The following is a 24,601-nucleotide window of genomic DNA, read 5'->3' as shown; positions in this document are numbered from 1 at the left end:
GTGCAGCCCAGCCCAGTCCAGCCCTGCAGGGAGGGGGCGCCTGCCCGCCTGGGGACGCGGGGCAAGGGAGTCCTGGAGGGGCCCGCCCCCCCCACCGGGGGAAGGAGAGACCCCCATATCAACAGAGCATGAATCCCGAGTCCCAAGTGACTGTGGGAGCGGTGACCTCGTGGTCTCCACCAATGAAAACTTCAGTTATGGACGGGGTTTCAGGCCCTGGTCTCCACCCCTGCCTTACCTCCCACCCACCCCCGTGGGGCCCCTGCCTTAGGCAAGTGACCACAGCGACCTTTCCGACCCTTGACCTGGGCTGCCGGTCCAGAAGAGGCCTCGTCAACTTCCTCGCCTTCGAACGGCCACGGCGCTACGTTTCCATGTCTCTTTTGGGTGAAGTCAGTTCCTCCCCCCGCCCCCTCCCCTGGGGGTTATTTTGAGTGTGACACGGCTTTCTTTACTTCTTTCTCCTGCTGTGGTCACGTAGTTTTCCTTTGATGGAGACACTGCAGACAAGGCTGTGCAGATGGTCCCTCCTGCCTTCTGAGTCCCGCGGGGGGCCCGGGGTCACCTGCAGAACCCAGGTGTGGGGGTGGGGGGGGTCTGAGGAGGGGTCCGGGGTCGTCTGCACCTGCAGAGGGGGCCGTGTGCTGGCAGTGCTGTCGTCAAACACCAGCTGTTCTGGGCAATATCTGGTCTTATTTACCCGAATTCCTTTCACACCCCGCTGGGTGCCCTGTTGTCTTGCCTTTCCACGCCGTGTCCCCCAACCCGCCCATCCTCACGTCCTTGCCCTCCCGCCAGCTTGGAAACACAGGTGGAAGGCGGGGTGGGAGCTTGGAGGGCAGCCCAGAGCATTTGGTCACACGCCCTGGAGCCCAGACCACCCGGAGCTCCAAGATCTCCCGGGCCTTCCTCCCGATGCCCAGAGGCCCCGTCACCCTGAGGCCTGAGTCTAGGCTTCCCTGGCCACAGGCAGCCCTCTAGCCCCCTTCCTGGCCTCCCCTCTATTTCCAGCGGGGGAACCCCACTTCCTGCCCTTGGCACACCAGCGCCCCGCCCCCCCCATCCACACCAGAGGTACAGCCTCCCCCACACCCCTGCCGGGCCCTGGCTGTCGCTGCCTCTGAGGCACGGACGGAAGGCTGATGCTCACGGCTGTGCAGAAGGCCCCCGCGACGACGTCAAGACACAATTGCCCCTCGGACCCGGGGCGGGGGCGGGGGGGGGGTCTGGGATCCCTCTTGGCAGAGACAGGACTCACTAAATGTCTCTGATAAGGTGTGACACAGGCTTCTCAGCTACATAACCTGACCCACGAGTACCTGCGGGCCCGTGGCTGAGTCAGGACCCCTGGGCTCTGCTAAGCCTTCCCCCCACGTCTCTGCCTGCCCCTCACCCGGCCACCTCCGTGCCTGTGGCATCTCGGTCCCCTGCCCCAAAGGCCAGGCCTCTGCTCCCCAGCAGTGCTGTGTGTCCACCACGTGTCAGGCCCACGGGAGACACCGGGAACCGACAGCTCACACGGCACACCCTCGTTTTAGTCGTTCAGACTGTGCAAACTTCACAACCCCCTTTAGAACACTTTTATCACCCCCACCCCCACCCCCGAGAAGCCCTGTGCCCTGGTCAGTCACCGGTTCTCACTGCCCGCCTGCCCTGGGAACTGTCACCACCCCGCACTTCCGGTCTCTGGCTTGGCCCATCCTGGCCTGTTCGCATTAAATGTTACCAAACGACACTTGACCTCTGACTGGCTTCTCTGTGCTTCCAAAGCTCATCCACGCCGTGCCCGCTGGAGTTTCACTCCCTTGAGGGGTGCCTGGGTGTCTCGGTCCGTCGGGGGTCCGACTGTAGGCCTTTGGAACACGGGGTTCCGTCCAATTACGGGTTTTCTCTGCCGACCCCACCCTTCCGAGAATTACAATTTTAGCAAACAGCAATACGACGTTATGACGCAGCATGACTAAAGACGGGGGTCAGACACCTCCCTGCGGATTCGTGGCTTTGTTTACTTCTCGTGCCCAATTCCAGTGACAGCTCCTGAGCCACCGGTGTCTGCCCTGGCCGATCAGACCACAAACGTCCACGGACAGAGGGTCCGGACACCCCTCCAACTGTCAAGTCTTCTTGCCGAATGAGGCACAGGACTCTTCAACATGCTCGGGTTTATACAATTTATTCTTCTACCAACAAAATCATACAAAGGAAGCTATAAAAGAGACACGGAACCAACTCAGAGTGGCTGCAGTTAGGGTTCCACGAAGTTCAGTGCAGAAAAGGGTGTTTGGGCGCAGTTGAACCCTCACCCGCAGTGTGCCGCGAACATCGCCGCCGCGTGAACGAGGGTTAAGGGTCACAGGGGCGGTCCTGCTACGCGGTGGCTCTTCCTCAGCCAGTGTGAGCACCGCTGTGGCTTCACAGGTGCCCTCTGGGCAAAGGGGCCCTGGGCACGCCCCCCACCTGACACCTGACTCGGTGCAGACCCACGGCGGGCAAGAGTGTGGACGCCCTGAGCCCGGCTGCCGTGGTTTGGCACACGCTCTGGCCAGCGGTCACTCTGATGTGATGCGGACCCTCTGTGCCGCCCAGCTGCGCCTCGGAGACGTCTGGACGCACACACTCAGCCTGTGCCAGACTTCAGATCCGTGGACTTGGCTGACCTCCCAGGATGTCCAAGGAAGCCAGAGAAAGCCAGGGACCCGGCCCTTTGGGGCTGTTCGCAGAAACAATCTCTTCACGGGCACCTTAATTATCACTGAAACTCCCCAGGGGCTTAAATAAATAAGCCGTACAGACAGCAGGCCCGGGTCAGGGCAACAGCCCACGGTGGCACATTCGGGACCTAGAGCACAGACACCAGGGTGAAGCGCGAAGTCTAAAGACCATCGGAAGGCAGCCCACGGAGCTCCCACGCACCGCCGCCACTGTCCCCTCCATGCCGGTGGGAGGGGACACGCGGCCCAGTGCCACCGCCGCCCCAGGACCTCGCCCAGTGCAGCCCAGCCCCTTCCTGGGAGCCTGGCGAGACCCGGGTCCACGGGCGGGCACGTATAGGTGGGTAACCACGTGGTGAATCCTCAGCAGTTAGTTACCACTCCCGCGCCCTGTGCCCACGCGGGACCCCGCTGCCGTCCTGGCCGCAAAGTCAGCCTGGAGCCCACCGGAATGCCCACCGAGACGACCACCCCACGCCCCCCGGGGTTCCCTTTCTAGACATGCCCAGGCTGGGCAGATGTGCCCACACTGGGCGGGCTCGCGAGCGAGGCCACCCGGCTGAGCCTGGGGCGTAGGCGTGGACGGCTCTTCTCAGACTTCACTTACAGGAACACGAACAGGGACATTACAGGGACAGGTGCTGAGGAGGCTGACCAAGGACCCGAGGCCCTCGGCCACCTTCCTGAACAGATGCTTCGTGGCCCGAGGGTGACCTTCTGTCCGAGCGAGGTTTCCCGTGAGCGTCTTGGATGGGGCAGAACTAAAACTTAACCATGAAACCGGGTAGCTCGGGCCAAGGAAACCACGTCTGGAGCCCACAGCCCGAGTGTGGAGGTCAGGAGGTCAGGAGACGGAGGGCTGCGTCCCAGGTCCCCTCGAGCATCGACGTCTCCCCTCCAAACGAGGAAACCTCGGCAGCTGCGTGCTGGCTCCTGGCCCAGAGAGGAGTGCTGTGGGGCCATTCTGGAAACTTGTATATGAAGCCACACGGGGCACACTTCCCAGCCCGCCCGGCTGTCAGGAGTAGATAGTGACCACCTCCCGGCCGCCGCCCCTGACCAGGAGGACCCTGTTGAGTCCTTCGGTCAGGACCTCCAGGAACTCCATGTCTGGGCGCCGGAGTTAAGGACACAGCTGGGGGCACCGCCGGCAGTCCCCGGGAGAGGGAGGTGGGTGTGCGGGAGAGGGGGCCCCGCAGCGTGGCCGGTGGCACCAACGAAGCCCAGTGCAGGCCTCGGCCAGGTGCAGGGCGGAGGGCACTCGGGGGTCAGCCCGCTCCTGCAGCCGGCCCGACGGGACCTGAGGAGACCCTCGCCCCCCGCCCCCCACCCCGGGGCTCTGGGCGCAGCCGGGCAAGTCCCCCGAGGACCCACACAGGCCCGCAAGCCCCGGTCTGGTCAGCAAGCACAAGTCCTGCAGCCTCTGAGAGCCGCCAGCGACCCCTCCAGCCTCCCTGTCCCCACTGCCAGGGGGAGGGGGCTGCACCCCAGAGACCCCGTCACAGGACAGGGGCACATGGTCAAAGGCCGCGAGCCCAGCTCGGGGTGGAGCCGACCTGGGACCTCCACCCAGCCAGGAGGGGCGGCGGGCCCACCTACTGAGGAGGACTCGGGGGAACCATCTGTGCGGCCGCTCGGCTCGTCCACAACGGAGGGAACACGCTGCCCCCACGTGCTAAGAAGACGCCCGGGAGCAGAGCCAGCACCGGGCAGGGTCCCAGGTCGCCGCTCGTGGTACTAATTCCTGGGGGTCCCGTGTTCCTCACCGAGGGCCTCCGCCGAGGACACTCGGCATGTGTACGGTTCCCTCACCTTTGCCCACGCCCCAACACCAACCAGGAGCCATTCGCTGGGAACCGCCCCCCAGACCCTGCTTTCCTGGCACTCGGACCAGGCCGGCCCCCGCTCCGACCCCAGCCCCTGGCACCGTGGGCCTCGCTCCGGGCCCCGCTGCTCCCATCCCCCAGCCCCTGGGATCCCGTGAGCAAGGGCAGCGAAGCCAGACACGTCCCGACGGGCACTGCCTTCACCCCGCCCCGCAGGCGGCACACGGAAAGGATACAGTTCTCGTCCCCCTGCCGGTTTTTGGGGGGTCCTGGCATGTTCAGCAGGACCAGCTGAGCCCCCCGGGACCTGCTGAGGACGACACCATTAAGCTTCACGGCCGTGTGCATCCGCCGGACGTTGGACTGGTTCCTGCGGGGAGATGGCCACTTGACGCCCATGGCCGTGCCGGCCCGAGCCCCGTCTGCCCATCTCGGTCCCGGGCAAAAGCAAATCAGACTCAAACGGCGTCAACTCCCCAGAGAACCCACAGGGGAGGTGACCCCGTGCGAGGCTGGCGGGCACGGGCCGGGGACGACCACTCAGCACGAGAAGGCTCTGGTTCCCGAACGTTCTAGACCGGATGTCACCAAGCTGCCAAGCTTCTACATCTGCGTGCAGTGTCCCCCGGGGGGCCGGGGACAGCTCACCACCAGGCACGAAAGGCACTCACACACCCACTGCTCTAAGCTCCCCCGGGGCAGGCCCCAACGCCACGGCCTAGCCCTGCTCACACGTGGCCTTGAGGTTAGCACGCCCAACGGGGTGCACACGGCAGCATCTCCCTCGTCCTGACCCGGCTGGGGTCCCAGGAGCCTCGCACGTGCCGTGCGGCTCCAGGCCTAGAGATTCTGGGCAAGAACGAGGCCACCGCCAGGGTCCACCCCGTTCTCAACCCAGCGCTCCTGGCCGACGGCGGAAGGACGAGAGCTTCCAATGCTCAGCAAGCAGGCCCCGCACCCCGTCCCTGCCAGCACCCGGGTCTGCGGGATCCACAGCGCGGGCAGGGCGCCCGCTGGGCTCTGATGACCCCCTGGGGAGAGTCCCTGGCAGCCGCCTGCCCACTGGCACTCCCTGGAGCTCGAGTAGCTGCAGGACCTCTTCCTCGGCCACCACCCCCACCCCGAACCGTGTCCCGGGAGGCACTTGGGAGACACTGCCTGGGAGAGCTGCCTGCCTCCTTGACACGCATGTCCCCTGAGCCCGGGTCTCCTGCAGGACGGAATCCGCGGGCAGCCCTTCTGGGAGTAGGTCGCCATGCCCCAGACAACAGGGACAGAGGTCCCCCCACACCAGGGTCAGTGCAAGGCCCACGGGAGTGGCGTCCAGGATGCACCTTCCAAAAGCTCAGCCCTGCAGCTGAATAAACGCTATCACAACCCCTGATTCCCAGAAGGAAGGCAGGGAGCCGGGCCCCCTTCTTTCTCTGCAGTTTCGCCTGATAAAATTACAGGCTGGGGATCTGTCCGGGCCACAACCAGGGACACTCTGTTACAAGAACCACGCATTAGCTGCCTGAACAGACCACAATCACCAGTGTTTGGGGACGACAGCAACTCCAGAAATGAGTGTGTGTGACATTAGAGGGTCTCTTACGGCTGCAAGTTTTGAAAACACATATAATCTTAAAATCAGGGGTTTGGGTCTGGCTGGAAGGGCCCTCGGCTCCAGGGCGACGTGCCTCGTGGAGGTCAAAGAGGCGCGGAGAGGGACAGGAAGCCAACGGAAAGCTGTGTTTGTTCCCGACGGTGGGCCGTGAGTCCACAATGTACAGAACGTTGCCGTAAGCGCTCTGAGCCCAGCGCAGGACGGGGGGGGGGGGGGGCGGTGCCGTAGCAAAGTCAGGGCTCTGGTCCCTCGGCTCCTGGTGGGCACACAGCCAGGACAACAGGCACAACAGAGGTACGCCCACCCCTGGGGACACCACGATTGTCAGCCCCGTGTCCCCTGCGGGCTGACCTCCCCACCTCAGCCTCATGCCCTCCTGGGGACAGGATCTGCAGGCCCATGTTCTTCACAGCATCTTAGGGGAGAAACCCTAGTTAGTCCTGCATGTCCGTGTCTGGGTTTTGACAGACCTTATCTGGGGAGTGCTTTGAAGTTCACAGAAAAGTAGACGCCAGAGTCCCCGTGTCCCTGCTCTTCCCCACGATTCCCAGACACGTCTACAGCTTTGCTCCCTCAACACACTGACACCCGCCCGTGTCCTCAGTGTGATGCACAGTGTTCCGGGGCCCCCCGGCCTCTAGCGCTACGTTACGGATACCCCCCGGGTGGCCACCACCGCAGGGGACACACTGCAGGCGTGAGGGGCAGGGGTACGCGCAGCGACCTCAGGGCAGGTCCCCCTCCTGCCCGTCCAGCTGCCCCCCAGCACCGGAGCACACATAGGATCTGCCCACACCCCTCTTCACACCAAGGCCGGCAGCTTCCTGGGGTGAACGGTACCCAGGGCCGCAGAGTGGGACGACGTACGGTCCCCTGCAGAGACCGAACGCGCAGCCCCAGGGTGTGGACAGATTCTCTAAGAGCTACCAAAGCATCCGCTTCTCTCTGCTCCAGAGGCAGCTCAGGACGAGCCCCCTCCCCCCATCTCAGCCCTCACAGCATCAGAGAAGGGATTCAGGCGTGTGCCCTGAGCCACTCTGCACAGAGGGGAGCGAGTTAAGTAGAAAACCACTGAAAGCCACAGCGGCAGCAGGCAGACTCCTGCGTGCGGACACGTGCACACTCAGGGCCGTGCATGCACACACACTGGGGGCTGTACGTGCACACACACGCAGAGCTGTGTACGCACACACTTAGGACCGTGCACACACACGCGCGCACACACATGGCCGTGTGCATACACACACACTTGGGGTCATGTGCACACATGCACACACACGCAGGGCCGTGCACGTGCAGACACACACTCGGGGCCACACACACACATTCAGGGCTGTGCATGCACACACTCGGGGCGATGCTTGCACACACACACACACACAGGACCATGCACACACACACACGCTTAGGGCCATTCGTGCACACATACATGCAGGGCCGTGCACGCACATGCACACACCCAGGGCTGGGCACGCACACACACACACGTGGACATGTGCACAGTTCACAAGCAGTGTGTGCCCAGCATGCGAGAAGACAGGCCTAAGAAGCATCCTAAACAGCAGGAGAGCACTTACAGACTTCCCCATTCTCTACAAGGAGGAGAAAACACAAGAACAGGTTACTTCAAGAGTGTGCACAATGAACACGTTTAAAAAACCACGGGCACAGCCCAGCTGCCCTTCCCCGGCTTACCTGGTCCTTCTCCACAACAGGGTCTGACCCCCATGCCCTTCCCCACAACACAAGGCCTTGGGGCTTTGGTCCTCACTGAAAACCCCGGGGGGGGGGCCTCCCGGCACAGCCACGCCACCCGGCACCCCCCACCTGCACCTGCGCCCACCCTGGGGCTCTCGGCCCAACGCCACAGGCAGCACCCAGGCCCCGGCAGGTAGCCTGCACAATCAGCAGGGTCACAGCTGGGAGTCCCCAGCTCCCTAAGGGCACTGACCCCTGACTGCTGGGATCCCAGATGTGGCAAACAGGCCCTGAGAGCAGACTGTGGCCCTCAGGCCTGTCCAGCCCCAGCTCTGTGACAGCCAGGCCCTACCACCCGGGAGCCCGCGGGCCACACTCACGGCTTCAGGCTGAAGAGGTCTTTGAACCCGGATGCGCCTGGCTCCTTGTTCTTAAACTTCTCGGCGGCCAGCTTCTCCTTGGTCCAGGTCATCTGCACTTTGTCCGGTGTGGGTGGGGCTTGGGTCCTGGTGGCCACCACTGAATGGGACGCGGTATTCCTGTCGTGGATGAGCTGGGCCTGGCAGGGAATCAGGGCACATGAACAGGAAGGTCTCCAAAACTTTCCCGGGAACAAAGGCCGGGACCCCGGGACCAGGCCTCCCTGCAGGGGACCCAATGCCACCCCACCCCCCGCTTCCAGACCAAACTCGTGGCTCTGAAGGCCACGGAGAAAAGCCCAGGACGAGGGGACATTTGTACCCAGAAGTCTCTGCACTCAACACGGCAGGCGCCGGTTCTGGGCACACCCGCGTATGTGGACGGGGGCCACCGGGGCCTGGGAGGGTGCGTGTCCTCACACCCGGAGTGGGTAGGGAGAGGAGGCGGAGGCAGAATCGTGCCACCGCCTGTTCAGAAGACCCGGCTGGGGGGCGCACGGCTCCAGAGACCACCGAGACTCGGTCCTGTTGGCCAGGCGAGAACGCGGGGCACAGGCCGGCTGGGCGCAGCGGGCACCCGCACGCGCACCTCTCTCTCCCGCTCGGTCTTGGAGAGCTGCATCTGCTTCAGCATCTGGGATCTCTGCTCCATCATCAACGTCTTCTCGTACGTGAACGCCGAGATGTCGTTTTCGACCTAGGGAGCCCCCAGGCACAGAAGTGAACGGGTGCCCCAGGCGTGTGTGTTCCACACGGGCACGCCTGCAGGAGCGTGACCGTGCTGTGACCATGTGGGGGGGGGGGGGGGGGACAACCGCCACAGCTGAACGCACATCTGCTCGCGGACACGCAGCGCGGCCCCTGACAGAACCCACGCCAAGCTCATGCCACGTCCCGCACGAAGCTGTGACCACAGCCAACAGGAGCCATTTCTGTGCCGGGAGAGCCGGCGGCCACGCAGGGTGAGCCCGGAGCTCTCCCGCTGACCGTGGGGTCGGGATCGTCCCCAGCCCTGGCATGACGCTTGGTGGGCGACCCCGGGTCCTCCCACCGGCCCCGGGCAGGGTCCGTGTCGGGCACACACCGCTTCCTCTGCCCCCTCAGGGCCTGAGCCCTGTCCACCGCTCCCGAGAGCCTGCTGGGGGCACGCTGCCTGGGGAGAGGCCGCCGGTGCTCCCACGGCCCCGGGGACCCGCTCCCACCCAAGAGCCTGGAGATGGGAACACGGGGGCCTGGACCCCAGGCTCACGACCTGTGACAGGCTAGGTGTCACGTCCGTCTTATGAGATATGCCCAGAAGGGTACGTCACCTCTAGGGTCCCCTGACCATAAACCCCTAAACTCACAGGCCCAGTCCAGCCCGAGAGAACACTGGAGCGGCGGTCTGCACAACACGAAACGTGTGGGTACGACCATCAGGTCGAGTGGGGGGGGGGGTGGGTGGGGGGGGGGGTGGGTGGGCGGGGAACCCCGAACCCAGAACCTCCGGCAGTCCGCACGCCTCACCATCTCCACCACCTCCACCTGGGCACTGATCCGGAGGTGGTACAGGAACACCTGAAGGTCCTTCTTCATCTGGATGCTGTTGTCGTCCACCTGGGCCACCGTGAAGATGCGCATCCGGCATTTTCTCCACACCTGGCAGGCGGGGGGGAGCTGGCTTCTGCACCTGCACTTGGCCCAGGGAGCCCCCCCACCGCCTGCCCTGTGTGATACAGACATCCCCGCCCCTATCACAGGACCCCCCATCACAGGACCCTGAGCCCCCATGCCCATCACAGGACCCCAAGCTCCCGCCCCCATCTCAGGACCCCCCATCACAGGACCCTGAGCCCCCATGCCCATCACAGGACCCCAAGCTCCCGCCCCCATCTCAGGACCCCCCCAATCACAGGACCCCAAACCCCCACCCCCATCTCAGGACCCCCCATCACAGGACCCTGAGCCCCCGTGCCCATCACAGGACCCCAAGCTCCCGCCCCCATCTCAGGACCCCCCATCACAGGACCCTGAGCCCCCATGCCCGCAGAGCAGGACCCCACCCTCCATCACAGGACCCCAAAATCCCCGCCCCATCTCAGGACCCCAAAACCTCCGCCCCCATCTCAGGACCTCCCCCATCACGGGCCCCTGAGCCCCCGTGCCCATCACAGGACCCCAAACCCCCACCCCCATCTCAGGACCCCCCCCATCACAGGACCCCAAGCCCCCGCCCCATCTCAGGACCCCCCATCACGGGACCCTGTCCCCCTACCCCCGTCGCAAGACCCCGGCGCACCTTGTGCTGCCGCAGCAGGAAAGGCAGCAGCATGAGCAGGCCCCCGTCGTGCACGACCCACCACACGTCGATATCCCCGTCGCTGAAGCGCTCCTGGTTTTGTGGAAACAGGTCCACGTTCTTGGCCACCAGCAGGGCCTGCTGCGCCGCCGTGGTGTCTCGGACGGTCTCTGCGGAGAGACAGTGGTGGGTCGTCAGCACCGTGGCAGGAGTGGTGAGGCCGCCACCCCTGCGAAGCCCCGCCTGGAGTGCAGGAGGACGGCAGCCCTCGCTGCCCTGGACGCGGCTGGAGGGGCCTCCGGGGGACCTGCAGGGGCGGAGCTGGCGCGCACAGGGCAGTGAGGCTCTCCCAAGGGGGGTGGGGGGTCACTCTCCCATGGGGCGCACAGCCGGGGCCTCCGGGAGCCTCGCGGAGGGGGCCCAGGACCCACCGACGAAGTTCTTCCAGGAGAAGGTGTTGTCCTCCCTCTTCCAGGACTCGGGCCAGGCCATGAGCACCGTGTTGTGCTTCATGCCCCCCAGGCCAGCCGACTGGATCAGGTGGGACATGCCATCGCGCAGGTTGGAGGACACCACCAGCTGGCAGAAACCCTTGGTCTTCTCCGCGCTCATCAGAGCCCGGATGTTCTGGGGAGATACGCGGGGGGACCGTGAGGGGCCAACCGCACGGTCACGGCCAGACCCGGCGGCATTCTCGCCGCGGGGAGCAGCAGGGCCTCACCCTTCCCGGCCTCCCAGCCGGCGCGCGAGCCCCAGCACGACCAACCAGGCCTCCTGGCTTCGGTTCCACGGGCAGAGAGACACAGGGCAGGGCAGGAGATGACCAGAGCAGGAGGAGTCTGGGCACCGCGGGGGCCCCGGGCCCTCGTCCTGAGACACAGCTCCCTGTTCGCCAGCCCCTCAGACGGCGGCCCCCCCCTCGGGGACACCGTGACCCTCAGCCCCACAGCTGCCGTACATCTGTGGCGAAACCCAGTCGTGCCACCAGGGCAATAACGGGGCCGAGCCACCGGCACACGGAGCCATCCGACGGCAGGCAGACCGCCAGGCAGACCAGGAAACCGGAACCTGGCCCAGACCCGTGGCGTCCCTGCTACTAGGGAGGCTCTGACTGCACGAGCCCCACCGAGGACCCAAACCTGTCTACGGACCACTCGCCCACTCTTCTGTCACAGGAACGTCAGAAGCCCCTCAACGCACAAGAACAGAGGGGTCTCAGAACAGGAATCTCCCGCTTCCATAAGATACCACGAGACCATCGCAAACACACGCTCTTCCAAAACACAAAACTGAACTCCTACGACGTAAGCGCGCGCAACGCTTTCTGTAGGACTTAGTTAGCAAGGAACAGAACCTTGTGTGTTAGATGGTAGCAGTAGAGTCTAGAAAGGGGCAGAGACCGTGAACCCAGCCACACCCGAACCGTCCTGGGCCCTGGCTCGCGGACGCCCACCTCCCTCGCCCACCTCCCCCTCGGTTCGCCAGAGACGCCCCACCCGGCGAGAGTTGCCCGGAGACCGCGTGGCACCCGAGCTACGTCAGGGCCTCTCCCGCCACGCCTCGGGTCAGGGCAAGAGCTCCTGTCGCCACGAGCAGGAGGGGATCCGGAGAGCAAAGCCCCGGCCAGAAATGGGCAGTGTGAGCGTCGCAAGGAGGACACCGCTTAAACCGGTTTGCAGCCAGCCACCGCCGCACCTGAGCCCTTGAGCTGAGGTCCCGCTGAGGGGGGCCTGACGCCCCAGAGGGAGGGATAAGCACCCAGCGCGTCCGCTGCCTTCCCTGAACCAGCTGTACCTGCGGACCGCTGAGCGCGCGGGGCTGTCCAGGTAGGAGGCCACCGTCCTGCGACCCCACCCCCCGCTCTGAATCCGAATGAGCCTCTGGGTGCAGCCCCGGTTCAGGCCCACGGCAGCAGCGTGGCTGCTCCCGGACACGAGGACACGCCATCCGCCCGGACGGGGAGCGGGGGGGGGCTCCACCCGTGAGGAAGGGAAGACAGGGGACAAGAGGGAGGCTGCCTGGGAACACCTGGTGCTCCCGTGCCTCCTGCTCTAGTCACGGACACGGAAGCGTTTCTGTCTGGAAACACCCGCACGCCTGCGTTTCCACACGTGCCGAGGTCGCGCCCCTCGGCCTGAGCCCCGGGCGGGCAGCCCCTCCAGCACGAGGCCCCGCCCACAGCAGGTCCCTGCAGCAGCTTCCGTCCAGCTCCGTCCAAACCCAGAAGCCCCGGTCCTTGAAACCACACAGCCCCATGGGACGCAGGACCCAAGCTCGGACCTTCCGGCCCAGCCCGCGCAGGAAACAGGGGCCCGCCCCACACCGCACTTAAGGGCCACCCGGCCCCTCCGCCCGCCCTCCGCCCACGCTGCCCACCTCCTCCGCCCGCTGGGCCTCCGAGTGCTTGTCCAGGTAGGTGCCCTCCAGCACGGAGCCCACGATGGTCAGGCCCTTGCCGGCCTTGAGCTGGGTGGTGAGGGACAGCAGTCGGGGGTGCTTTACACACTGCTCCTCATCCAGGCTCAGCATCACCAGCACCTGCGGCCTGCGGGGGGAGACAGCCGTCACCCCGCGCCCCCCCCAGGTGCGCAGGTGCACGTGCCCAGAGGCCAAGGGGCTCTCCGTAGGGGTAAAACCGCTGTTCCCCAGGCACGGCCTTCTCTACCCCCCCAGTGGCAGGGAGACGCCCACACGCTTGCCCTCCGTCCTCGGCAGGACCCCAGCGAGGTCAGCTCGCCCCCTTCCCCACCCACCACGCCACCCAGGTCCGGCCTAGTGCCCAGAGACATGCTGATCGCGCCACGGCCAACCACTGTGGACTGAGGGAAGGTGCTGGAAGCTTCTGAGACAATCGCTCCCCAAAGAGAGGCAGCAACTTTCCTTCTCCGAAGTGTGCTGTTAGACACGGTGCTTCGGGGGTTCAGACGGCAGGAGGCCAACTCAGGGCAAGCTGGGGCGCTCACCTCCAATTCTTGGTGTGGGGGGGGCCGTGCTCCACACGCAGCAGGGCGAACCGGGCAGCGTTTAGCGACAGACCCCTGATGCCGTCACCCCACTCCTTCTCGGCCCTGTGACGGAAGGGCAGCACTGAGTGCCAAGGGAAGGGGTCCAGGGCCTCAGGCCCCCAGGGGCAACCTCCCCGAGGAGCCACCATGGGGTCTCCGCCGAGGGCGGGACGTGGGAGTCGGGAACACGGCTGTGTGTGTGGAGCGGACGCTGAGGAGCACAGCTGGCTCAGTGGGCCTGGCCTCCCCAGTGCAAGTGGTCACGGCCCCTGACACTCCAGCTAAACCACCCTGGAAAGAGCTGGGGGGGCAGCAGCAGGGACCCCGGCCCAGAGCCGCCTCCCCAGAGGGGGCCAGGCGCCCAAGGGAAACGCCCCAGGGATGGACCAGGCGCTGTGGGATGCGGGGTACTTTCCGGAAAGTTTGAAATCCGCCAACACATCAGTGCTGTCATTGGATGGACTTCAAAGTTCTCAAAAACCACGCCGTAAAAAATGTGTCACTCTCCAGCTGCTATGACGAAGGTGTGTGACTGTGACAGCTGGGTCCCGCCTGTGCCCCGGGGCCAGGCCCCGCAGAGGCTTACCCGCGGTACTCGATGTACTTGTAGATGCAGCCGGCGATGAGCATCGCAAACAGGGCGTAGTACCAGGAGCAGATGAACATCAGGGCAAGACACAGGCTCATGCCCAGGAAGGACAGCGCCCTGCGGGGGACACACAGCTCACGTGCCTGCCCATGGCCGAACCCCAAAACCTCACGGGTCCCCCACAAAGACCTCATCCAGCCACCGTGAGAAAGCAGCAGTGATGCCCTGAGATCAGTCCTGGCCCCACCCACCGGACGCCCACCCCGCCCCCAGGGCACAAAGCACAGCTGGCTTCAGCGGTCCCCCACACACGCCAGCCACGCACGCTGGCAGGAGGACCGAGCAGCCCTCGGTCAAATGCTCTGGGCCCAGGGAGACTGAGGCTGCACCCCCAGCGGGGGCCACATGCCACGAGACGCCTGCGTGGCCCAGGCAGCGGCCGCCCGCGGGCTCCAATGCTCACCAGTGGTAGTACTTGAATCGCGGGCGCCAGTTGGGGGTACGCAGCAAGGTCTGCACGGCACAGGCCAGGTTCACGAACATGTAGCACATGAGGAAAAACCTGGGGCACAAACGTAGCACCAGAGGAGCGGGGGCGGGTCCCACGGCAGCTCCCGTCCTGCAGGCGCCTGGGCCCCCTGCTCCCAGGAAGACCCCTCGGCTGCAGCATTATCCACCCCCCCCCCCCCACGGGGTCTCCCCGCCCCCTCCGTCCCCGTGACCATACACGTCCCTTGTCCCCTGAGCCGGGACGCACAGGTGACAAGCGGCAGCCACCTCTCCACAGCCTGTCCCCACATGCCTCCCGCCGTGCCCACGCCCGCTCACATGGAGAGGATGGGGGCCACGCTGTCCAGGGAGGCGATCAGGATGCCGGTCTCACAGATGAGGGCCGTGAGCAGCAGGGCCCACGTGGGCTCCCCGTTGGCCTTCCCGTGACCGAACACCTGCAGGGGAAGGGCAGGTGGGCTGCTGACGGGCCACGGGCACACCTGTCATCCTGATGAGAAGCCCAGGGTCTCAGGTACAGCTCCAGAAGGTCTCAGATATGGGATGGAGGCAGAAGCAGACTTTTACCACTCTTCCCAGACCCTCTCCAGCCGGGATCAGGACAAACATCCAACATCCACGGCCCCAACCCCCCCGCCCCCCAGGAGGTGACTATGTCTGCAGGTTGTGAGCTTTACAGGAACTGAGGCCACGGGGGCAGCCCCAATCCCGGCTGCTGTCCTTGCAAGAAGTGATGAAGACACAGGCACAGGGAAGCCACGTGAGGCCTCGAAGAAGACAGCGTCCACGTGCCAAGGAGGGAGACCTCAGAAGAAACCAGCCCTGCCCGTGCCTGCATCTCGGGCTTTCGGCCTCCAGAGTGTGAGCAAATCAGCTCGTGTCGTCTGAGCCCCCAGCCCGTGGCATGTGGTAGGGTGGCCCCAGGACACTGAGACGTGAAACCGTCAAGTTCGTTCCAGAAAGCTTCCGTCCCAAGTGGAGGACACTTCCCTGCAGGACAGACACCCCGCAGAATAGACGCCCCTCCCGGAGAGACGCCCCCCCCGCTGGCCCTGCTCGGGACAGACACTGCCCCCCGCCCCCAGCCCCGGCAGGAGGTGGATGCTGTTCACTGTTCCCACAGCACAGTGACCATCTGCGGGGAGCCACCAGGCTGGCAGGGGTCCCCGGGGCCCACAGTGCGGGCCAGTGAAGGTCGTGCCCTGGGGGCAGACCCTCAGGGACCCTCGAGGACATGCTCACAGAAGGACGGCCTCCCAGCTCACCTGCAGAAAGGGGACGATGCCGTCGCGGGCAATGGCCTGCAGCAGGCGTGGTGCGCCCGTGAGGCTCTGCAGACCAGCACCGCATGTGGAGAAGAAGGAGCCGATGACGATGACCCAGGGGGACGGCCAGGCCAGCATGCCGATGACCAGCTTCCCCTGCAGGGCCTCCCCAAACCTGCGGGGCAGGGGCAGGTGGGCTTTCAGACACCTTCTCGGCAGGAACGAGGCCGCTCCCACCCTCGGTGTCCTTTCTCGGGAGCAGGGAAGCCACGGTCACTCGTGTAAGAGCAGCATCGCCGCGGGTCACGCTCAGGGACCGCACAGGCCTCCTCACACTCTCTCGGGGTCAGAGGCTGCCCTGTGGTTCCCCAGCTCCAGGCTGGAGCAGGAGAGGGTGGACACACCAGGCCAAACGGAATCCCTACAAAGGGGCCACGGGGCCTCCTGCTCCACCGCTCGAAGCCTGAAATCCAGGTCAACACTACGATCATCTAGAAAAAACACACGGAAGCTTCTAGAAACTGCAAGTGAAAACGTACTTATCTCGTAAGATCACTCCTTCAATGCAGGCCCCAAAGAGCACGATGCAGGACAGGTCTGCATCTCACGTCAAGGAAGAGGCAGGCCAAACGCACGGGCCATAGGGCCCTGGTTGCAGGTGGACCTGACCAACCCTGACCCCACCTACTCCATCTTGGCGGCCCTCAGGGGACCTTCCTCGCCGCCCCATCCACCAGGTGAGTCAGGCTGCACACGGCCTATAATATGACTGCCACAGGGACAGGGCAGGTCACCCTGGCTCACTCAGCAGGGAGCGGCTACATGTTAGTGACACATTACGTGGGATGACGTGGTGGTACGTGTGGTTTATGGACAAGGACTTGTGCCAGAACCAGCCGTGAAGGTCAGTGTCAGAGGCCTGCCCAGCTCCACCTCGGGGGCGATGGCCAGAACTCGCCAGAGCCTGGGAAGCCCACCCCAGTGGCCGGGGACACAGCGGCGGGCAGAGCATCAGAGCCACCACCCCCGAACTCGGCCCTCTCAAGGATACAGATGAAAGACGTCGTCACGATGGCCAAAATGGTCCCAGTGGGGATGGACTTCTGGGCATCCCTGAGGTCCCCAGACCGGTTCGAGCCCGCCATGATACCTACAGAAGCCCACAGGAAGAACACGCAGCTTACCACGCCAGGCCCTTGGCCCCGACGCACAGGGAGGGTAGGACCAGAGAGAAGCGCTCAGCAGCCCCCCGGCCCCCAGTCCCCAGACGGCGTGGCTGCAGAGGGTGCGGAGGTGAAGCCTGGCGAGGCGGCCATGCGGACCGGGCTCCCGGAGCAGGAGCACGGCTGCAAGCGGCCCCTGGCAAGAGCCACACGGGCAGACACAGCATCGGCTGCGGGCGGCTCAGGGAGCCAGGGCCAGGCCGGGGTGGGGCAGGCTCCCATCGCACACGCGGCCGCCGAGGGGTGTCCCGGCAGGAAGTGCGCGTGCACACGTGCAGGGGAGGAGGCACCGGTGTGGAAGAAAGCGTGTCCACTCCCGGCCGCCATGGTCACGGTTCCTTTGAGTGACAACGGCCTCTCAGGAGAGCTTGGGACAAAGCCCCTTCCTGCACCCCAACCACAGCACACAGGAGCAGAGATCCTGAGGCTTGTTTCTGGGGCCAAATGGAGAGTGAGGGGACCAGGGCATGTGTGCGCGGTGGGGGGGCCTCACCGGTCACAGAGGGGAAGTAGATCCCGACCAGCATGGTGAAATAGGTCATGATGTCAGTGAGGACGTAGGGCAGGCCGCTGGCTCTGTTCTCCTCGGGCACAGGCACCGACGGTGTGCCCTTCCTCTCCACAAACGCCCCCTTGTCTGCATACGAGCTCCACAGGTTATCTGTGGGCGACAACAGACCAGTAACAAGATTCCGGAACCTTCTGCAGGTGCTCCTGACTCAGGGAGGCCCCAGCAGACGTGGCTGGCGGTAAAGGGTTCCCAAGCTCCCGTGGGCTCCAACTTCACAGGAAGACGTGAGGTGTGTCTTCCCAGAAGACAGAACAGAAACGGAAAAGCCCTGTGAGTCTCCAGTGAACCTGGAAAGTTCCTGTGCACCTAGCGGCTAACTCCTAGATATAAAGGGTCTACTGACCCCACTGCCTTTGCACCCTGTGTGGTGACAGCAGCTCCGGGGAGGACAGACAGCCACCCGGCGGGTGGACTGTGGGGGAGGGGAGGCGTGGCCCCGCCCGCCTGGGGTGCGGGGGTGGGGGGGACTCACCCAGGAGGACGCCGCTGGCCACGCCAGGGATGCCCTGGATCTCCGTGACGTTGTTCTGGGCAAAGTACTCGTCACAGGTGGCGTTGGGCATGGAGCTGTTGCAGAAGAGACCCCAGAGCGCCGTGGGCATCGTACTGTTGTTGACGGTGTGGACCTTGGCGCAGACGTCAAAGCCGCGTCTCGACAAGGTGCGGTTCCCCAGCAGACAGACCCTAGAGCGGGTGGTCGGGCGTGAGGAGTCGTGGGGGCCTCTTCTGAAACCACTACTGCTTTTCTTGGGCGACCGGGGCCAGGGGCCGCTAAATCGCTTCTGACGCTCCACTTTGCGTGATGGGAACGCTGCGTGAGCTGGGAGGGACGGGTGTCGACACAGCAGCCCCTCGAGACCACACTTCGGGGTCCCGGGCTCCTCACAGTGTGCTGCGGACTCACGGCCCGTCCTGGGGCATCTGACACAGGCAGCTCCCCCCACGTGGAGGGGCCGGGGGGCTCGACACCAGCAGCCACCCACCCCGCCAGGCCCCTCCCAGATCAGCCCTGTGGGCGCTGGGCCTATCCGGCCGGCCCAAGCACCGGACATTCTACAGCTCGTCACTCGCTCTGTGACCTTGGGCCACTTCCCTGGGACCTGGCATCCGTATCCGGAGGAGGGACGAGAAAGGAACCCACTCGGGGGCTTCTGTGAGGACGAGGGGAGCCACGCACAGAGGGCACCGAGGACAGGCCACCCCAGGAGCTCAGGGCCTGACTGTCCTAGGGCCACCAGTACCCTGCGCACCCCGACCTCTGCCAGACCCGTCCCGTCCTCGCCGGTGGCAGAGGTGCACGAGAGTCCTGACGGCTCATCCCCGATCCCGACCACGCGGCCACGGGCACAGACCAGGCTGACGAGAGGAGCTGCAGATTCGCAGGCGCGGGACTCACGGGATGTCCGGCGGGTCGAAGGCGGTCTTGATGACGCCGGCATAGATGGCAAGGATGGACAGCACCACACAGGCCAGGAACACCAGGGCCAGCTTGTTGACGTACTTGACGCCCACGAAGACCACCATGGCCATCAGCACCAGCGTGCACGTCCCGTACACGCGCATGTTATGCAGCATGGCCACGGCCTCGTCGCCCACCGTCTCCGCCTGGATGATGGCTGCGCTGGGGGAGATGTAGGTCTGTGGGGGACAGAGGGAGGGGGTCGAGGATGGCCACCGACCACCCCCGGCTGGAAGATGGCCCCCCGGGGGAGGCCATCTTTGTCTGTAGGACCTGGTGCTGGGCTCCCTCCCCCTCTGCGGGCTCCCAGCCCGCCAGAACCCATTCACGGTGGGCCCCTGGGTGCTGCCACCAAGACCCGAGAGCAGAGAAGAAAGATTCATAGGAATGCCGCCTGGGGTTGGTGTCGTGGAGGCTGGCCCTCGGGTGGCACCCCCAGCCCAGTCCGCAAGGCCAGGGGGCACCCGCGGCCCGACCACCTGAGAGCGATGATACCATCTGGGAGGCCCTACCGGGCACGTGCAACATGAACCAAGCGCGGACAGCAGAAAGGACCGACTCGTGGCCAAGGAGCTCTCTTCTGGGAGCCCTGCCTCCTCCAGCGGCCACGGCCCTGAAGGCCAGGTCCCCAAACCCACCCTGGGCTCAGGCCCCCCCCCCGCCCACCCTGGGCTCCGGCCCCCCCGCCCACCCTGGGCTCAGGCCTGCGGCCCAGCAAGCACATCCGCTGGGCAAGAACGCTGGGGCCCACCCGCCGGGTGGCCAACGGACACTGGGTCACAGCTGCGTGGGCTCTGAGGAGACAGACGCAGTCAGCCTTCGAGGGCCCAAGGAGGCGGTGTCAGAGCGACACGGTGAGGGGCCGGTTGAGGGGTCCTGTGCGCCTCGGGACAGGCTCCTCAGGCTCTGGAAAACCAGCCCAAACCAAAGCACTTACCAAAAAAATCTCAATGGTCCCCAGGATATACATGGCCCCGGCGAAGGTCGTGCCCAGATAGAAGCAGAGGCCCACAGCCCCTCCAAACTCAGGCCCCAGGGACCTCGAGATCATGTAGTAGGAGCCGCCAGCTGCGAACCAGAGGAGGAAACAGCTTAGGGTCACACCACTTACTGTGCTGCTGAAGGTGAACCCAACGCCTCAATTCTGTGCACTCTGCCCCAAAAAGGCTGAGGACACCTGGGGCCGTGCGGGCATCGTCTTGCACCAGAGCACGGCCGACGCCTTAGCTGACCCTGGATCCCACACCAGGCCCCTCCCAGCCCCCAACGGGCGGGGAGCACAGCCACTTGGGTCTACGCCGCCTACACGGCTGCTGCCCGCTGGACCAGGGCAGCTCCGGGCCGGGGGCAGCCTCCCCAAGACCTGGAGATGGAACACACGGTCCCTCCCTGCCCTCCTCGCCTGGAGCTCACTGCCCAACTGTCACCTGTCCCGGGGACGGTCACTACAAGTAGCCGTGACTCCAAGGCTCCCAGGCCAAGCCAGGTGCCCCCCAGACCAGAGCCCCGGCAGGCCCTCCAGCATCCCGGCCGCTGACACCGGTCAGAGGGTGCCTGAGGCAGGGACTGCCCGCTGTGGTGCTTCAGTTTAGCCGCAGAAATGACTCGGTTTAGAAAGAGGATGAGGGTCTGGGGGAATTAACTCCAGAACCAAAGGCAAGAATCAACTCGTAAAACGCCAGCACCTCCAACCAGTGGACATAGGTGAGATTTCACAAAGTACCGGGGAAGTATTCCCTTGGGTTCCTACCCAGAGAAGCCCGATTTCACAGCAGGCTCGGGTGCCAGGCCAGGTGCTAGGGGACAAGTGTGCACAGGATCCCCACCTTGGTGCCCCTGGGGGACACCAGGACACCAGCTGTCGGTGCATCGGTGGGCTGCGATACCAAGTGAGGAGGACGGCCCTCCGCTCAGCCTGCCCGGCACCCTTACCTGGGACCACACCGTTGGTGGCGATGGCACTCATGGAGATGGCAGTCAGCATCGTCTGTAAAGACACAGGAGATCCTCTCAAAAGAGAGAACACGCCGGGAGCTGCACCGGCCCAATCACAAAGGAACTGGTGAGCAACCAGCCACATGGGCTCTGGAAAGCTCCGGAATGTTCCTCATCGTCTCCCACCCAACCCCCAAAGCTGGGCTCCTGCAGGCCATCAGAAACACCCAACGCAGGACCCCACCTGGAGTGAAAGGCTGGCTCCTGCCCGAGTGTCCACCTGCCGTGGGGTGTGGCTAAGTGTCCTGCTGGGCACATTTGCTACTTAAAGAAGCCTCTTCTCTTATTCCTGGTTTGTAAGTTTCTGTGGCAATTACTCCAGATAACCTCCAGGTTCCTCCAGTAAAAGCAGTGTCACAGAAGAAAGGGGACACAGTTCAGGCAGCCACACCACAGCCCACAAAGCTGTAGGGGGCACAGGCAGGTCCCCAGGGGGCCAGGTCAAGGGACTCTCGCTGTTGTGTTGTCTGAATTTTAGCCAGAGGGCTCCAGGTGACACCGGGGGATCAGAACAGCCAGTTACGGTCCCCACAGTGAGAGCAAGACAGGAAAGGCTGTGGCTCTTAGAGCAGGTGCCCAGGACACAGAGGCCACGGCAGACCCACGAGCAGTGGGAAGGAGGCCTGGTGCAGTTTTGCAGAGACGACGTGAGGGCGAGGCGGGTCTGGGGAACCGGGGTCTGAGGCTGAGCAAGTCACTGGCGTGGGCCCTTCCTTCGAACAGGGAGCCCAGGGGCTTCAAAACCGGAAAGGGACCTCGGCAAAACACAGCACCCTCATGAGTGCTGACAGCGCCCCTCTAAAGCCCTCGGCCACCAGGATGTGCGCCCCAGCATCCTTTCACAGACGCAGGTACGGGAGTCCCGCTGGCCCGTCACCAGCCTGGTCCCGGCCCACCGGCCCCACAAGACTCGACTTCCCTTGGGCACAGTGCCCTGGAGAGCCCCCGGCCACCCACACGGATGGGTCCCTGACCTCCAGACGCCACCCGCCCGGGGACCTGCAGTCACTCACGCAGGTACAGCACATGGAGACGATGAGGAAGGACTCTAGGACGCCAGCCGCCCCCACGATCCACGTCAGGCGCAGAAAGAGGATCACGCCGAGGATGTTCTGGAGGCAGGGCAGGTAGACGCCGATGAAGGTGCCCATGCGCGGGCTCTGGAAGCGAGCACAGCAGTTCCGGTTCCAGGGAGGCCGGACCCTCGGACCCTCACCTGCAGGCATCCAGCTGCACGGCCCTGCCCCGGGAGCCCCGGGACAGGACAGAAGGACAGGGAGAGAAGCCGCGGGGGCCACACGCTCCGGCCGCACGGCCCTGCCCCGGGGGCCCCGGGACAGGAGTTCAGCACATAGGCCGGGCAGACGCCAGGGGCCCAGCCCGTCCTGTCCGACAGCTGACATGACACCACGGTCAGGTGGTACAGGGCTGTCTGGAGAGGCAAGATGACGTTCAAGGGAAAAACCTCTCAAGTTCAGGTGAATTAAAAAAAACAAACAAAAAAACTGGGGAAGATTTGCTTTGAAATCACTTCCTGTGAAAGAGAACAGGCTGCAATCGAGGGGCTGGAGGCAGCTCTGCCGGCTCGTGGCCCAAGGACGGGCTCCCCGAGGGCAGCAGGCTGCACCCACATTCAAGGAGGCAGGTAAACTCTCAGGACCAAAGGGCTGATCTCCACGCAGGAACGCCTGCCCCCACGAGCCTGGACGGGGCAGGGCCACAGAGCCCCATGGGACCCCACAACCCTGGGGAAAACCCTCTGAGGGCACCCCCGAGCGCGTGGGCGTCTTCATGTCTGGGACGCTCAGCTCCCTCTAACGCAGGGCCTGGGCCTGCCCGCCCATGGGGTGCCTGGCTTCTGTGTGCGCCCTCGAGTGGCCGCGGGGCAGGCGAGAGCAACTCAGGGACTTTCCAGTTGTGTAAACTGGGAACGCACTGGCCAAGGGAGGGTGGTGCCAGGCAGGGGGCGGCGTCTCGTTCACAGGTAAGCGCCACGCAGCCATCCCCAGCTGACGCAGGGCGTCCACTGCTCTTCTGCACCTGGCGTCGGGCAGGACCCGAGTCACCCTGGAAGAACCTGCAGTTCGCTCCTACAGGCGGCTTTGGTGGACCAGCCCGGCCGGCCGGGAGGTCCAGAGCCCTCACTGGGCAGGGCCGGGGGGAGGGGGTGGACATCTGGGGATGAGCTCCTGTGCTTGGTTGGTCACAGGGGACAGTAAGGGAAGCCCCCATCCCCAGAGGACCTGGTCAGCCCTCAGTGGGGCGGCTGATTCGTGCCACCCAGAATATGTCCACCTGGTGACGATGGTTGTGCTGAGGGTCCCAGGGTGGCTGGATCCCTCCTGTGACCGAAATCCAGCCTGCGGCAGCTGCCCCAGTGTCTCCAGGGGACAGAGGACAGACAGCTGACCTGCCCCACGGGCAGGTTGTCCCAGGTCCTAACCTGGCCACAGGTCCAAGCCACGTGCTGTGCAGGTCCACCAGGCTGGACACTTAGATTACGTCCCAACAGAAACCATGCTGAGGGGTCTGGGCTGCACTTCCGTGCAGGGGAGGCTAGGACACACTGGGCTGAGCCGGGCAGCCTGGGGACAGCGGGGGGAGCAAGCAGGGGCCGGCACACCCGGGCCCACCACGGCAAAGCACCTGTTCCGAAGGCAGTGGACATCACAGAAGCCCCAGCACACGCACAGAGGGACAGGCACCGATGGGTGCTGACTGCACAGAAGATGCCTGCGGTTCCCAAAGTCTGGACCAGAGAAGAGCCTGTGAGGCCACAGGCAGTGCCCGGGGTACATGGGAAACCCCAGAGCATCTGTCAGCATGGCACCTGGCCCACAGCATCCATGGTATATAACCTGCGACCAGGGCCACCATGGGCTCCTGAGGACTGGGGAGCGTCCTTCAGGGCACTGCTCCCTGCCCCCAGGAGGGCGGCTGGGCCAGGGCTGGGCAAGGCAGTCCTCACACCCCACGTCGCTCACTCCAGACCAAGCAGGTGGCACTTCGCAAACACAGAGCAAACGCGCCCAAGCGTCAAGGGAACGGGAGGATCCGTTCTGCTGGCTTACAGTAAGAGGTGCCTTCTGTGGCCGGACTTCCTGACAGCCGAGGTCAGGCTGGACACAGGATGCGGGAGGGACTCCGTGCACGCAGGGCTGGCGCCCTGGGCAGAGTACGCAGAGGAGGGAGAGGCGGCCAGGGAGCCCCCAGGCTGCCACAGCCAGCTGCAGGAATCCTGCAGAAAATGCTCAACCCCTCGAGGGGAGACCAGGTGCCCAGGCCCCAGGCCACCTTCGTCCCGCTGGCCTGGCCGCCGCCCTGCCTCATAATCCCTGAAACACAGCACCTGTGGGCAGTACTGGCAGGGCCAGGAGCCGGGGCAATAATCACCATGGGAGGTCGGAAAAAGCCCTCGTCTGCCCTAACCTAACCTCATGCAGACG

General features: G+C 64.8%; 1 protein-coding gene across 10 annotated transcripts in view; it reads right to left on the bottom strand.

Annotated features, from left to right (window-relative positions):
- Positions 1–2,157: 2,157 nt before the first annotated feature.
- Positions 2,158–24,601, bottom strand: part of SLC12A7 (solute carrier family 12 member 7) — a 66,727-nt gene continuing 44,283 nt past the window's right edge. For 7 of the 10 annotated variants that reach the window (XM_023239871.2, XM_045039429.1, XM_045039415.1 and 4 more), the window contains exons 4-25: positions 22,169–22,315; positions 21,093–21,147; positions 20,098–20,228; positions 19,098–19,339; positions 18,174–18,385; positions 17,624–17,791; positions 16,959–17,057; positions 16,447–16,504; positions 15,908–16,082; positions 14,961–15,079; positions 14,596–14,694; positions 14,130–14,249; positions 13,502–13,606; positions 12,915–13,083; positions 10,970–11,165; positions 10,539–10,708; positions 9,767–9,898; positions 8,850–8,957; positions 8,222–8,400; positions 7,721–7,735; positions 4,774–4,907; positions 2,158–3,821 (exon numbers count right to left, since the gene is read on the bottom strand). In XM_023239871.2, coding sequence (XP_023095639.2) covers positions 3,730–3,821; positions 4,774–4,907; positions 7,721–7,735; positions 8,222–8,400; positions 8,850–8,957; positions 9,767–9,898; positions 10,539–10,708; positions 10,970–11,165; positions 12,915–13,083; positions 13,502–13,606; positions 14,130–14,249; positions 14,596–14,694; positions 14,961–15,079; positions 15,908–16,082; positions 16,447–16,504; positions 16,959–17,057; positions 17,624–17,791; positions 18,174–18,385; positions 19,098–19,339; positions 20,098–20,228; positions 21,093–21,147; positions 22,169–22,315 — 2,925 coding nt within the window. In that variant the 3' untranslated portion in view covers positions 2,158–3,729. Of the gene's footprint in view, positions 3,822–4,773; positions 4,908–7,720; positions 7,736–8,221; positions 8,401–8,849; positions 8,958–9,766; positions 9,899–10,538; positions 10,709–10,969; positions 11,166–12,914; positions 13,084–13,501; positions 13,607–14,129; positions 14,250–14,595; positions 14,695–14,960; positions 15,080–15,907; positions 16,083–16,446; positions 16,505–16,958; positions 17,058–17,623; positions 17,792–18,173; positions 18,386–19,097; positions 19,340–20,097; positions 20,229–21,092; positions 21,148–21,339; positions 22,110–22,168; positions 22,316–24,601 lie in introns of those variants that run through there. The other 3 variants (XM_023239873.2, XM_023239880.2, XM_023239886.2) reach the window with 2 other exon arrangements.

Source organism: Felis catus, chromosome A1 (genome assembly GCF_018350175.1).
Source record: "Felis catus isolate Fca126 chromosome A1, F.catus_Fca126_mat1.0, whole genome shotgun sequence".
NCBI classification, from domain to species: domain Eukaryota; kingdom Metazoa; phylum Chordata; class Mammalia; order Carnivora; family Felidae; genus Felis; species Felis catus.
Note: the sequence above shows the minus strand (reverse complement) of the source record. Positions and strands in the feature narration are given on the sequence as shown.